General features: G+C 64.4%; 1 protein-coding gene across 1 annotated transcript; it reads right to left on the reverse strand.

The window, feature by feature from the left end:
- Positions 1-322: 322 nt before the first annotated feature.
- Positions 323-13,180, reverse strand: TNNT1 (troponin T1, slow skeletal type). Its single transcript, XM_062613706.1, has 9 exons — positions 13,122-13,180; positions 12,967-13,027; positions 8,382-8,498; positions 6,659-6,736; positions 5,508-5,618; positions 3,577-3,686; positions 2,385-2,475; positions 1,545-1,585; positions 323-401 (listed from the first exon to the last, which is right to left on the reverse strand). The coding sequence occupies exons 3-9, from the start codon at positions 8,478-8,480 to the stop codon at positions 356-358; spliced, it is 576 nt and encodes a 191-aa protein (XP_062469690.1). The 5' UTR covers positions 8,481-8,498; positions 12,967-13,027; positions 13,122-13,180; the 3' UTR covers positions 323-355.
- Positions 13,181-15,031: the final 1,851 nt, after the last annotated feature.

Here is a 15,031-nt window from a genome sequence, read left to right on the forward strand (position 1 = left end):
TGGCCCCGCCCCCTGCCCGGACAAGGGGCAGCGAATGGGGGGGAGGGGGCGGCGACGGGGAGGGGGCGGGGGGGTCGGGAGGAGGGGGCGGGGCCTGGGGAGGAGGGGGCGGGGCCTGGCCGGGGGGGGGCGGGGCCTCCTCCTCCTCCTCCTCCTCCCGCTCCCGGGGCCGCTCCGCCGCCGCCATCCCCCGCGGGGGGGGGGGGGGAACGGGGGGGGGACCGGAAGCGGAAGTGCCGTGGTCGTCATGGCAACGGCGGGAGGGGGCGGGGCTAACGCCAGGCTCCGCCCCTCCCCTCTCCAATAAGAAGGACGCGACACGGACCGGATGTGACGTTTATTGGAGGGGGCGGGGTCACTTCCAGCGCCCGCCCACGCGGCCCTTCCCGACAACCTTCTTGCTGCGGGGGGAGGGGGGGAACCACGTGACCCGAAGTCACCCCCATGTGACCCATAAGTGACCCCCCCCATGTGACCCATAAGTGACCCCTAGCCCACAAGTGACCCCCATGTGACCCATAAGTGACCCCCACCCCACAAGTGACCCCCCACATGTGACCCATAAGTGACCCCTTCAGCCCCACAAGCGACACCCCCATGTGACCCATAAGTGACCCCCCATGTGACCCATAAGTGACCCCTTCAGCCCCACAAGCGAAACCCCCATGTGACCCATAAGTGACCCCCCATGTGACCCATAAGTGACCCCTTCAGCCCCACAAGCGACACCCCCAGCCCCACAAGTGACCCCCATGTGACCCATAAGTGACCCCCACCCCACAAGTGACCCCCCACATGTGACCCATAAGTGACCCCTTCAGCCCCACAAGCGACACCCCCATGTGACCCATAAGTGACCCCCACCCCACAAGTGACCCCCCATGTGACCCATAAGTGACCCCCACCCCACAAGTGACCCCCATGTGAACCCATAAGTGACCCCCACCCCACAAGTGACCCCCTCCAGCCCCACAAGTGACCTAAAAGTGCCCCCCAAGTGACTCCCGATTGACACCCGGCCCCCCAAGTGACCCCACAGTGAACCCAGGAGCCCCCCAGCCCCACAAGTGACTGCCAGCCCCACAAGTGACCCACAAGTGACCCCACAGTGACCCCCATGTGACCCACAAGTGAACCCCGAGACCCATTGTGAACCACACTGACCCCCAAGTGAGCCCTAAGGGATTCCAGCCCCACAACTGACTCTTAGGTGACCCATAAGTGATGTTACAGTGACCCCCAAGTGACCCCCAAGTGACCGCCAGCCCCCCAAGTGACCCCCAAGTGACCCCACAGTGACCCCATGTGACCCAGTGACCCCACAGTGAACCCAAAAGATCCCCAAGTGATCCCCCAGCCCCACAAGTGACCCTCAATTGACCCCATTGTAACCCACATGTGACCCCCAGCCCCCCAAGTGACCCATACGTGACCCCAAAGTGCCCCCATTGTGAACGCAGGTGACCACCCATAGACACCCCATGTGACCCACAAGTGCCCCATGTGACCCCCATTGCCCTCCCCGCCGCCCCTCCCCCACTCACAACTTCTGGGCGTGGCTGATCCGGTTGTACAGGACATTGATCTGGAGGGGGAGGGGAGGGTGAGCACAGACCCGCCCCCACCCATGGCCCCGCCCCCCCACCCCTTCCCCCATCCTTTTGCTCCTCCCCCACCCTTTGCCCCTCCCCCACAGATGGCCCCTCCCCCACCATTGCCCCTCCCCCCAGCTCTTCCCCCATCCATTGCCCCTCCCCACCCTTTGCCCCTCCCCCACCCATGGCCCCTCCCCCCCGTGGCCCACCCCCCACCCTTTGCCGCTCCCCCACCCTTTGCCCCTCCCCAACCCATGGCCCCTCCCCCAAGAGTGGCCCCTCCCCCCCCTTTTGCCCCTCCCCCCCTTTGCCCCCCCCTTTGCCCCTCCCCTACCCATGGCCCCTCCCCCAAGAGTGGCCCCTCCCCCACCCTTTCCCCCTCCCCCACCCTTTGCCCCTCCCCACCCATGCCCCTCCCCAAGCGTGGCCCCTCCCCCACCTTTTGCCCCTCCCCCCCCTTTGCCCCCCCCCTTTGCCCCTCCCCACCCATGGCCCCTCCCCCAACCTTTGCCCCTCCCCCACCCGTGACCCCTCCCCCACCCTTTGCCCCTCCCCAACCCATGGCCCCTCCCTCAAGAGTGGCCCCTCCCCCACCTTTTGCCCCTCCCCCCCCATGACACCTCCCCCACCCTTTGCCCCACCCCCACACTTTGCCCCTCCCCCACCCTTTGCGCCTCCCCCCCCGTGGCCCACCCCCCACCCTTTCCACCTCCCCAACCCATGGCCCCTCCCCCACCCATGGCGCCTCCCCCATTCATTGCCCCTCCCCCCCCGTGGCCCCTCCCCCACCTCGTATTTCTGCTTCCGCAGCCGCTCCATGAGCTCGAACTTCTCGGACTCGAGCTGCTGGAGCCAGGCCTGGAGCTCCTGAGCCTTGGCCCTGGGGGGCGGGGCGGGGGTCAGGGGGAGGGGCGAGGGGGGAGGGGAGGGACTATGATGGAGGGGAGGTGCTATGGAGAAGGGGAGGGGCGAGGGGGAGGGGAGGGGCTATGGGGATGGGGAGGGACTATGGGGGAGGGTCTATGGAGAATGGGGAGGGGCTATGGGGGAAGGGAGGGGCTATGGGGGAGGAGAGGCGCTATGGGGCAGGGGGAGGGTCTATGATGGAGGGGGAGGGGCTATGGGGCAGGGGGAGGGGCTATGGGGGAGGGGAGGGGTTATGGGGATTGGGAGGGGCTATGGGGGAGGGGCTATGGGGCAGGGGGAGGGGCTGTGATGGAGGGGAGGTGCTATGGAGAAGGGGAGGGGCTATGGGGGAAGGGAGGGGCTATGGGGATGGGGAGGCGCTATGGGGCAGGGGGAGGGTCTATGATGGAGGGGGAGGGGCTATGGGGCAGGGGAGGGGCTATGGGGATGGGGAGGGGCTATGGGGGAGGAGAGGCGCTATGGGACAGGGGAGGGGCTATGATGGAGGGGAGGGGCTATGAAGGAAGGGAGGGGCTATGGAGAAGGGGAGGGGCTATTGGGGAGTGGGGGGGGCTATGGGGGAGGGGAGGGGTTATGGGGATTGGGAGGGGCTAGGGGGAGGGGCTATGGGGCAGGGGGAGGGTCTATGGGGGAGGGGCTATGGGGGAGGAGGAGGGGCTATGGAGAGGGGGGGGCTATGGGGGAGGGGAGGGGCTACGGGGGAGGGGCTATGGGGGAGGGGCTATGGGGGAGGAGGAGGGGCTATGGGGAGGGGAGGGGCTATGGAGAAGGGGAGGGGCTATTGGGGAGTGGGGGGGGCTATGGGGGAGGGGAGGGGCTAAGGGGGAGGGGTGGAGCTATAGAGCAAGGGAGGGGCTATGGGGGAGGGGGAGGGGCTATGTGATAGGGGAGGGGCTAAGAGGCAGGGGTGTGGCTATGGGGTAGTGGGCGGGGCCACCAGAGAGGGGCGGGGCCATGAGACAGCTCCGTGCTTAGCGGGCGTGGCCATGGGGGGCTGCGGCAGGGGGCGGGGTTATGGATGGGGGCGGGGCCAGGGCAGGGGGCGGGGCCTCACCGCAGCTCCTCCTCCCGCAGAGCCTCGATCTCGAGCGGCCGCTTCCGCTCGGCCAGGACCCGAAGCTTCATCTCCCGCCCCGTCTGGCGGCGGCCGCGGCGCTGCTCTGCCTGCGGGGGGCAGCTGTGGGGCAGCTGTGGGGCGGCTATGGGGTGTCTATGGGGTGGCTATGGGGTGGCTATGGGGTGGCTATGGGGGGTCTATGGGGGGTCTATGGGGTGTCTATGGGGTGTCTATGGGGTGTCTATGGGGTGGCTATGGGGGGTCTATGGGGTGTCTATGGGGGGTCTATGGGGTGTCTATGGGGTGTCTATGGGGTGTCTATGGGGTGTCTATGGGGTGGCTATGGGGGGTCTATGGGGGGTCTATGGGGTGTCTATGGGGGGTCTATGGGGTGTATTGAGGTCTCTATGGGGTGTATGGGGGTCTATGGGGTGTCTATGGGGGGTCTATGGGGTGTCTATGGGGTGGCTATGGGGTGTCTATGGGGTGTCTATGGGGGGCTATGGGGTGTCTATGGGGTGTCTATGGGGCAGCTATGGGGCGGCTATGGGGTGTCTATGGGGTGGCTATGGGGTGTCTATGGGGGGTCTATGGGGTGTCTATGGGGGGTCTATGGGGTGTCTATGGGGTGTCTATGGGGTGGCTATGGGGCAGCTATGGGGCGGCTATGGGGTGTCTATGGGGTGTCTATGGGGCAGCTATGGGGCGGCTATGGGGCAGCTATGGGGCAGCTATGGGGTGTCTATGGGGTGTCTATGGGGTGTCTATGGAGCAGCTATGGGGCAGCTCTGGGGTGTCTATGGGGCAGCTATGGGGTGTCTATGGGGCAACTATGGGGTGTCTATGGGGCAGCTACACCGTAGCTATGGGGCAGCTATGGGATGTCTATGGGGCATTATGGGTTGTCTATGTGTGTCTGTGGGGTGTCTGTGGGGCAGCAATGGCGTGTCTGGGGCATTATGAGTTGTCTATGGGTGTCTGTTGGGTGTCTATGGGGCAGCTTTGGGGCATTATGGGTTGTCTGTGGGTGTCTGTGGGGTGTCTATGGGGCAGCTATGGGGTATCTGGGGCATTATGGGTTGTCTGTGGGGTGTCTATGGGGCGTCTATGGGGCAGCTATGGGGTGTCTATGGGGCATTATGGGTTCTCTACGGGGTGTCTATGGGTTTCTGTGGAGTGTCTATGGGGCACCTATGGGGCCGCTCTGGGGTGTCTATGAGGTGTCTATGGGGAGCTATGGGGTGTCTATGGGGCAGCTCTGGGGTGTCTATGGGGCAGCTATGGGGTGTCTATGGGGTGTCTATGGGGCAGCTATGGCGTGTCTATGGGGCAGCTCTGGGTGCTGCTATGGGGCGCTATGGGGTGTCTATGAGGTGTCTATGGGGCAGCTCTGGGTGCTGCTATGGGGCGCTATGGGGTGTCTATGAGGTGTCTATGGGGCAGCTATGGGGTGTCTATGGGGTGTCTATGAGGTGTCTATGGGGCAGCTATGGGGTGTCTATGGGGTGTCTATGAGGTGTCTATGGGGCAGCTCTGGGGCAGCTCTGGGGTGCTGCTATGGGGCGCTATGGGGTGTCTATGAGGTGTCTATGGGGCAGCTATGGGGCAGCTCTGGGGTGTCTATGAGGTGTCTATGGGGCAGCTCTGGGGTGCTGCTATGGGGCGCTATGGGGTGTCTATGAGGTGTCTATGGGGCAGCTCTGGGGTGCTGCTATGGGGCGCTATGAGGTGTCTATGAGGTGTCTATGGGGCAGCTCTGGGTGCTGCTATGGGGCGCTATGGGGCGCTATGAGGTGTCTATGGGGCAGCTCTGGGGTGTCTATGAGGTGTCTATGGGGTGCTGCTATGGGGTGCTATGAGGTGTCTATGAGGTGTCTATGGGGCAGCTCTGGGTGCTGCTATGGGGCGCTATGGGGCAGCTCTGATACCTTGGCCAAGTACCCCCCGAAATGGGGCATCGCCGACAGCACCTTCTTCTTCTTGGCGTCGTCCTCGGCTCGCTTCTTGGCCTCCTCCTCCTCCTTCCGCATCCGCTCCTCCTGCGGGGACATGGGGGCGTCTGTGGGGCAGCTATGTGGTGTCTATGGGGTGGCTATGGGGGGCTATGGGGGGCTATGGGGTGTCTATGGGGTGTCTATGGGGGGCTATGGGGTGTCTATGGGGTGTCTATGGGGGGCTATGGGGTGTCTATGGGGTGTCTATGGGGAGCTATGGGGTGTCTATGGGGTGTCTATGGGGAGCTATGGGGTGTCTATGGGGTATCTATGGGGTGTCTATGGGGTGTCTATGGGGCAGCTATGGGGTGTCTATGAGGCAGCTATGGAGCCGTATGGGGTGCCATGGGCATCATGGGGCAATATGGGGTGTCTAGGGGGTACTTATGGGGTGCTATGGGGTGCTATGGGGCAGCTATGGGGTGCTATGGGGTGCTATGGGACGCTATGGGGTACTTATGGGGTGCTATGGGGCAGCTATGGGGTGCTATGGGGCGCTATGGGGTGCTATGAGGTGCTATGGGGCAGCTATGGGGTGCTATGGGGTGCTATGGGGCAGCTACGGGGTGCTATGGGGTGCTATGAGGCAGCTATGGGGTGCTATGGGGTGCTATGGGGCAGCTATGGGGTGCTATGGGGCAGCTATGGGGTGCTATGAGGTGCTATGGGGCAGCTATGGAGCGCTATGGGGTGCTATGGGGCAGCTATGGGGTGCTATGGGGCAGCTATGGGGTGCTATGGGGTGCTATGGGGCAGCTATGGAGCGCTATGGGGTGCTATGGGGCAGCTATGGGGTGCTATGGGGCAGCTATGGGGCAGCTATGGGGTGCTATGGGGCAGCTATGGGGCAGCTATGGGGCAGCTATGGGGCAGCTGTGGGGTGGTTATGGGGCAGCTATGGGGCAGCTATGGGGCAGCTATGGGGCAGCTATGGGGCAGCTATGGGGCAGCTATGGGATGCTATGGGGCAGCTATGAGGCACTATGGGGTGCTATGGGGTGCTATGGGGTGCTATGGGGCAGCTATGGGGTGCTATGGGGTGCTATGGGGCGCTATGGGGTGCTATGGGGTGCTATGGGGCTCACCGCCAGCCGCGCCTGTCGCTCCCGTTCCTTCTCCGTGCGGCTCCGCTGCTGCTCATGGCGCTCGGCCCGGCGGCGCTCCTGTGACCCATAGAGACCCACAGATAGCCCATAGGGAGCCCATAGGGACCCACACCGCCCCATAGGGACCCACAGGGACCCACAGGGAGCCCATAGGGACCCATAGAGACCCACAGGGACCCACAGAGACCCACAGAGACCCATAGGGACCCATAGAGACACATAGAGACCCACAGGGAGCCCATAGGGACCCCCAGCGGCCCCCAGCGGCCCATAGGGACCCACAGAACGCCCCCAGCAGCCCCATAGGGACCCATAGAGACCCTCAGTGGACCCCAGCACCCCATAGGGGCCCATAGGGACCCATAGAGACCCGCAGTGCCCCATAGGGACCCATAGGGACCCCCAGCACCCCATAGGGACCCATAGCGCCCCCCAGCGCCCCATAGGGACCCATAGAGACCCACAGTGGACCCCAGCACCCCATAGGGACCCATAGAGACCCATAGAGACCCCCAGTACCCCCCAGCACCCCATAGGGACCCATAGAGACCCATAGAGACCCATAGAGACCCTTAGAGACCCCCAGCGCCCCATAGGGAACCATAGGGACCTGGAGTGCCCCATAGGGACCCCCAGCGCCCCCCAGCGTCCCATAGGGCCCCATAGCGCCCCATAGCGTCCCCCAGCGCCCCATAGGGACCCATAGGGACCCCCAGCGCCCCATAGGGACCCATAGAGACCCCCAGCGCCCCATAGGGACCCATAGAGACTCACAGCGCCCCCCAGCACCCCATAGCGCCCCATAGCGCCCCGCAGCGCCCCATAGCGCCCCATATCCCCCCATAGCGCCCCATAGCGCCCCATAGGGACCCATAGGGACCCCCAGCGCCCCATAGGGACCCATAGAGACCCATAGAGACCCACAGTGCCCCCCAGCACCCCATAGCACCCCATAGCGCCCCATAGCGCCCCGCAGCGCCCCATAGCGCCCCATATCCCCCCATAGCGCCCCATAGCGCCCCATATCCCCCCATATCCCCCCATAGCGCCCCATAGCCCCCCATATCCCCCCATAGCCCCCCCATATTCCCCCATAGCCCCCCATAGCCCCCCCATATCCCCCCATAGCGCCCCATATCCCCCCATAGCGCCCCATAGCCCCCCATAGCGCCCCATAGCCCCCCACAGCACCCCATAGAGCCCATAGAGCCCCATAGCGCCCCCATAGCCCCCCATAGCCCCCATACCCCCCATAGCCCCCCATATCCCCCCATATCCCCCCATAGCGCCCCCCAGCGCCCCATAGCACCCCATAGCGCCCCATAGCGCCCCCCAGCGCCCCATAGCCACCCCATAGCGCCCCATAGCGCCCCCCAGCGCCCCATAGCCCCCCATATCCCCCCATAGCGCCCCATATCCCCCCATAGCGCCCCATATCCCCCCATAGCGCCCCATAGCCCCCCATAGCCCCCCATATCCCCCCATAGCCCCCCATAGCGCCCCATATCCCCCCATATCCCCCCATAGCGCCCCCCAGCGCCCCATAGCCCCCCATAGCGCCCCATAGCCCCCCATAGCCCCCCATATGCCCCATAGCGCCCCATAGCCCCCCATAGCCCCCCATATCCCCCCATAGCCCCCCATAGCCACCCATATCCCCCCATATCCCCCCCATAGCCCCCCAGCGCCCCGCGGCGCTCACGATGCGCTCCATGAGCGCCACGAGCTCGAGCTCCTCGCGGCGCCGCTGCTGGAAGTGCGCCTCGATGAGGCTCTGCAGCTCCTGCAGGTCCTTCTCCATGCGCTTGCGGTGGATGTCCTGCGGGCGGGGCGCCATGGGGTGGCTATGGGGTGTCTATGGGGGCTATGGGGGGCTATGGGGGGGCTATAGGGCATCTATGGGGTGTCTATGGGGGGCTATGGGGGGATATGGGGTGGCTATGGGGGGATATGGGGGGATATGGGGGCGCTATGGGGGGATATGGGGCGCTATGGGGTGTCTATGGGGCGGCTATGGGGCGCTATGGGGGGCTATGGGGCGGCTATGGGGCGCTGGGGGGCGCTATGGGGTGGCTATGGGGGGCGCTGGGGGGCGCTATGGGGCGCTATGGGGCGCTATGGGGGACTATGGGGGGATATGGGGGGATATGGGGTGGCTATGGGGCGCTGGGGGGCGCTATGGGGCGCTGGGGGGCGCTATGGGGGGCTATGGGGGGCTATGGGGGGATATGGGGGGATATGGGGTGGCTATGGGGCACTATGGGGCGGCTATGGGGGGCTATGGGTTGGGCTATGGGGCGCTATGGGGCGGCTATGGGGGGCTATGGGGTGGCTATGGGCGGCGATGGGGGGATATGGAGGGCTATGGGGTGTCTAGGGGGGGCTATGGGGTGGCTATGGGGGGCTATGAGGGGCTATGGGGTGGCTATGGGGGGCTGTGGGGGGCTATGGGGCGCAATGGGGCGCTATGGGGGGGCTATGTGGGATCTATGGGGTGGCTATGGGGGCTATGGGGGCTATAGGGTGTCTATGGGGGGATATGGGGTGTCTATGGGGCGCTATGGGGGGCTATGGGGTTTCGGTGGGGCGCTATGGGGTGTCTATGGGGTGTCTATGGAGGGCTATGGGGCGCTATGGGGGGGCTATGGGGTGGCTTTCGGAGGCTATGGGGTGTCTATGGGAAGCTATGGGGTGTCTATGCGGTGCCTATGGGGGGCTATGGGGTGGCTATGGGGAGCTATGGGGCGGCTATGGGGGGGCTATGGGGGGCTATGGGGTGTCTATGGGGAGCTATAGGGTGTCTATGGGGGGCTATGGAGTGTCTATGGGGCGCTATGGGGCTCTGGGGGGCGCTATGGGGGGATATGGGGGGGCTATGGGGGGCTATGGGGGGGCTATGGGGTGGCTATGGGGGGCTATGGGGCGCTATGGGGCGCTATGGGGGGCTATGGGGGGGTGGGGGGGCTATGGGGGGCTATGGGGTGGCTATGGGGTGGCTATGGGGGGCTATGGGGCGCTATGGGGGGATATGGGGGGATATGGGGGGCTACGGGGGGCTATGAGGGGGCTATGGGGGGCTATGGGGTGGCTATGGGGGGATATGGGGGGCTATGGGGGGATATGGGAGGATATGGGGGGGCTATGGGGCGCTATGGGGGGCTATGGGTTGGGCTATGGGGCGCTATGGGGGGGCTATGGGGGGCTATGGGTGGCTATGGGGTGGCTCTGGGGTGGATATGGGTTGCTATGGGGTATCTATGGGGGACTATGGGGGGATATGGGGTGGCTATGGGGAGCTATGGGGTGTCTATGGGGTGCCTATGGGGGGATATGGGGGGGCTATGGGTTTCTATGGGGGACTATGGGGGGATATGGGGGGGCTATGGGGTGTCTATGGGGGACTATGGGGGGATATGGGGGGATATGGGGGGGCTATGGGGGGCTATGTGGGGCTATGGGTGCTATCGGGGGCTATGGGGGGATATGGGGGGATATGGGGTGGCTATGGGGTGGCTATGGGGGGCTATGGGGGGGCTATGGGGTGTCTATGGGGGGGCTATGGGGTGGCTATGGGGGGCTATGGGGTGGCTATGGGGGGATATGGGGTGGCTATGGGGGGCTATGGGGTGGCTATGGGGTGGCTATGGGGGGCTATGGGGTGTCTATGGGGTGGCTATGGGGGGGCTATGGGGGGCTATGGGGTGTCTATGAGGGGCTATGGGGTGGCTATGGGGCGGCTATGGGGGGCTATGGGGGGGGCTATGGGGGGGCTATGGGGTGGCTATGGGGGGATATGGGGCGCTATGGGGGACTATGGGGGGATATGGGGGGATATGGGGGGGCTATGGGGGGCTATGGGGGGTCTATGGGGAGCTATGAGGTGGCTATTGGCGGCTATGGGGGCGCTATGGGGGGCTATGTGGTGGCTATAGGGGGCTATGGGGGGCTATGGAGGGCTATGGGGTGTCTAGGGGGGGCTATGGGGTGGCTATGGGGAGCTAGAGGGTGTCTATGGGGTGTCTATGGGAGGGTTATGGGGGGCTATGGGGTGCTATGGGGCGCTATGGGGTGCTGGGGGGGCTATGGGGGGCTGTGGGGGGCTATGGGGCGCTATGGGGGGGCTATGTGGGATCTATGGGGTGGCTATGGGGGCTATGGGGGCTATAGGGTGTCTATGGGGGGATATGGGGTGTCTATGGGGCGCTATGGGGGGCTATGGGGTTTTGATGGGGTGCTATGGGGGGTCTATGGGGTGTCTATGGAGGGCTATGGGGCGCTATGGAGGGGCTATGGGGTGGCTTTCGGAGGCTATGGGGTGTCTATGGGAAGCTATGGGGTGTCTATGCGGTGTCTATGGGGGCCTATGGGGTGGCTATGGGGAGCTATGGGGCGGCTATGGGGGGGCTATGGGGGGCTATGGGGTGTCTAAGGGGAGCTATAGGGTGTCTATGGGGTGTCTATGGGGGGCTATGGAGTGTCTATGGGGCGCTATAGGGGGCTATGGGGTGGCTATGGGGCGGCTATGGGGGGCTATGGGGCGCTATGGGGGGCTATGGGGGGCTATGGGTTGGGCTATGGGGCGCTATGGGGTGGCTATGGGGGGCTATGGGGGGGCTATGGGGAGCTATGGGGTGGCTATGGGGGGCTATGGGGGGGGCTATGCGGCGTCTATGGGGGGGCTATGGGGAGCTGGGGGTGTCTATGGGGTGTCTATGGGGAGATACAGGGTGTCTATGGGGTGTCCATGGGGTGCTATGGGGGCTATGGGGTGTCTCAGGAGGGCTATGGGGTGTCAATGGTGAGGTATGGGGTGCTATGAGCTGGCTATTCACCCCACAGCCCCACCTTGACCCCTCAGCCCCACATTGACACTCCAGCCCCACACTGACACCCCCAGCCCCACATTCACCCCCCAGCCCCACATTGACACCCCCCAGCCCCACATTCACCCCACAGCCCCACATTGAAACCCCCAGCCCCACACTGACACCCCCAGCCCCACATTCACCCCCCAAGCCCCACATTGACACCCCCTGCCCCACATTCACCCCCTCAGCCCCACATTCACCCCCCAAGCCCCACACTGAGCCCCCAGCCCCACATTCACCCCCCAGCCCCACATTCACCCCACAGCCCCACACTGACACCCCCAGCCCCACACTGACACCCCCAGCCCCACATTCACCCCCCAGCCCCACATTGACACCCCCTGCCCCACATTCACCCCCCAGCCCCACATTGACACCCCAGCCCCACACTGACACCCCCTGCCCCACATTCACCCCCAAGCCCCACATTGACACCCCCTGCCCCACATTCACCCCCTCAGCCCCACATTCACCCCCCAAGCCCCACACTGAGCCCCCAGCCCCACATTCACCCCCCAGCCCCACACTGACACCCCCAGCCCCACATTCACCCCACAGCCCCACATTGACCCCACAGCCCCACATTGACCCCAGCCCCACACTGACACCCCCAGCCCCACATTGACACCCCCAGCCCCACATTCACCCCCCAGCCCCACATTCACCCCCCCAGCCCCACATTGACACCCCCAGCCCCACATTGACACCCCCAGCCCCACATTGACACTCCAGCCCCACATTCACCCCCCAGCCCCACCTTGACCCCTCAGCCCCACATTCACCCCCAGGCCACATTCACCCCCCAGCCCCACACTGACCCCAGCCCCACATTCACCCCCCAGCCCCACACTGACCCCAGCCCCACATTGACCCCAGAGCCCCACATTGACACCCCCAGCCCCACATTGACCCCAGAGCCCCACATTGACACCCCCAGCCCCACATTCACCCCCCAGCCCCACACTGACCCCAGCCCCACATTCACCCCCCAGCCCCACACTGACCCCAGCCCCACATTGACCCCAGAGCCCCACATTGACACCCCCAGCCCCACATTGACCCCAGAGCCCCACATTGACACCCCCAGCCCCACATTCACCCCCCAGCCCCACATTGACACCCCCAGCCCCACATTCACCCCCCAGCCCCACACTGACACCCCCAGCCCCACATTCACCCCCCAGCCCCACACTGACACCCCCAGCCCCACATTCACCCCCCAAGCCCCACATTGACACCCCCAGCCCCACATTCACCCCCCAGCCCCACATTGACACCCCCAGCCCCACATTCACCCCCAGCCCCACACTGACACCCCCAGCCCCACATTCACCCCCCAGCCCCACATTCACGCCCAGCCCCACATTCACCCCCCAGCCCCACATTCACCCCCCAGCCCCAGCCCTGCCCCACACTCACATCGAAGTCCACCCTCTCCCCCTCAGGGATCTTGGGGGGCGCAAGCTGGGGCACAACGGGCCTGGGTGGGGGGGGGGGGAGGGGGAGAGGTCAGGGGGGAGGGGGGGGGGTCTGGCCCCTCCCCCACCCCCCAGCCCCGCCCCTCCCCCACTCACCGGGGCCGGGGCCGCTCCTCCTCTGTGGGGGAAAAGGGGTCAATGGGGTCACATGGGGGTCACGAGGGGTCAATGGGGGGTCAATGAGGGGTCACATGGAGTCTATGGGGGTCATTGGGGGTCGCGAGGGGTCAATGAGGGGTCACATGGGAGTCTAGGGGGGGTCAGTGGGGGTCGCGAGAGGTCACTGGGGGGGCACATGGGGGTCAATGGGGGTCATTTTTGTCACTTGGGGGTCACGAGGGGTAATTGGAGGGTCACATGGGGGTCAATGGGGGTCATTTTTGTCACTTGGGGGTCACGAGGGGACATTGGGGGTCACATGGGGGTCAATGAGGGGTCATTTTTGTCACTTGGGGGTCATTGGGGGTCACATGGGGGTCAATGGGGGTCATTTTTGTCACTTGGGGGTCAGGAGGGGTCATTGGGGGGTCACATGGGGGTCAATGGGGGTCATTTTTGTCACGTGGGGGTCACGAGGGGTCATTGGGGGTCACATGGGGGTCAACGGGGGGTCAATGGGGTCATTTGGGGGTCACGAGGGGTCATTGAAGGGTCAATGGGGGTCATTTTTGTCACTTGAGGGTCATTGGGGGTCACATGAGGGTCAATGGGGGGTCATTTTTGTCACTTGGGGGTCACAAGGGGTCATTGAGGGGTCACATGGGGGTCAATGGGGGTCATTTTTGTCACTTGAGGGTCATTGGGGGTCACATGGGGGTCAATGGGGGGTCATTTTTGTCACTTGGGGGTCACGGGGGGTCAATGGGGGGTCACATGGGGGTCAATGGGGGTCATTTTTGTCACTTGGGGGTCACGAGGGGTCATTGAGGGGTCACATGGGGGTCAATGGGGGTCATTTTTGTCACTTGGGGGTCACGGGGGGTCAATGGGGGGTCACATGGGGGTCAATGGGGGTCATTTTTGTCACTTGGGGGTCACGAGGGGTCATTGGGGGGTCACATGGGGGTCAATGGGGGTCATTTTTGTCACTTGGGGGTCACGAGGGGACATTGGGGGTCACATGGGGGTCAATGAGGGGTCATTTTTGTCACTTGGGGGTCATTGGGGGTCACATGGGGGTCAATGGGGGTCATTTTTGTCACTTGGGGGTCAGGAGGGGTCATTGGGGGGTCACATGGGGGTCAATGGGGGTCATTTTTGTCACGTGGGGGTCACGAGGGGTCATTGGGGGTCACATGGGGGTCAACGGGGGGTCAATGGGGTCATTTGGGGGTCACGAGGGGTCATTGAAGGGTCAATGGGGGTCATTTTTGTCACTTGAGGGTCATTGGGGGTCACATGAGGGTCAATGGGGGGTCATTTTTGTCACTTGGGGGTCACAAGGGGTCATTGAGGGGTCACATGGGGGTCAATGGGGGTCATTTTTGTCACTTGAGGGTCATTGGGGGTCACATGGGGGTCAATGGGGGGTCATTTTTGTCACTTGGGGGTCACGGGGGGTCAATGGGGGGTCACATGGGGGTCAATGGGGGTCATTTTTGTCACTTGGGGGTCACGAGGGGTCATTGAGGGGTCACATGGGGGTCAATGGGGGTCATTTTTGTCACTTGGGGGTCACGAGGGGTCATTGGGGGTCACATGGGGGTCATTGGGGGTCATTTTCATCACTTGGGGGTCACAAGGGGTCATTGGGGGTCATTGGGGGTCATTTTTGTCACTTGGGGGTCAGGAGGGGTCATTGGGGGGTCACATGGGGGTCCATGGGGGTCATTCAGGGGTCAGTTGGGGGTCAGGCGGGGTCATTCGGGTGTCACATGGGGGTCAAGGGGGGGTCAAGGGAGGTCACTCTGGGTCATGGGGGGGGCACTGGGGGGGCACTGGGGGGTCACTGGGGGGGCAATGAGGGGTCACTGGGGGTCACTTGGGGGTCATGGGGTCATGTGTGG

The sequence above is a fragment of the Pezoporus occidentalis genome, unplaced genomic scaffold (genome assembly GCF_034315485.1).
Source record: "Pezoporus occidentalis ecotype Australia unplaced genomic scaffold, CSIRO_AGI_Poc_V1 ctg1014, whole genome shotgun sequence".
NCBI classification, from domain to species: Eukaryota; Metazoa; Chordata; class Aves; order Psittaciformes; family Psittacidae; genus Pezoporus; species Pezoporus occidentalis.

What these genes read in the sequence shown, in the direction of transcription:
- TNNT1 (XM_062613706.1), bottom strand. Translation starts at nt 8,480, where the DNA reads ATGGAGAAGGACCTGCAGGAGCTGCAGAGCCTCATCGAGGCGCACTTC. An exon ending in TGGCGCTCATGGAGCGCATC is followed by an intron (nt 6,737 to 8,381) that starts GTGAGCGCCGCG and finishes TATGGGTCACAG; the next exon opens with GAGCGCCGCCGGGCCGAGCG. An exon ending in TGCGGAAGCAGAAATACGAG is followed by an intron (nt 1,586 to 2,384) that starts GTGGGGGAGGGG and finishes CTCCCCCTCCAG; the next exon opens with ATCAATGTCCTGTACAACCG.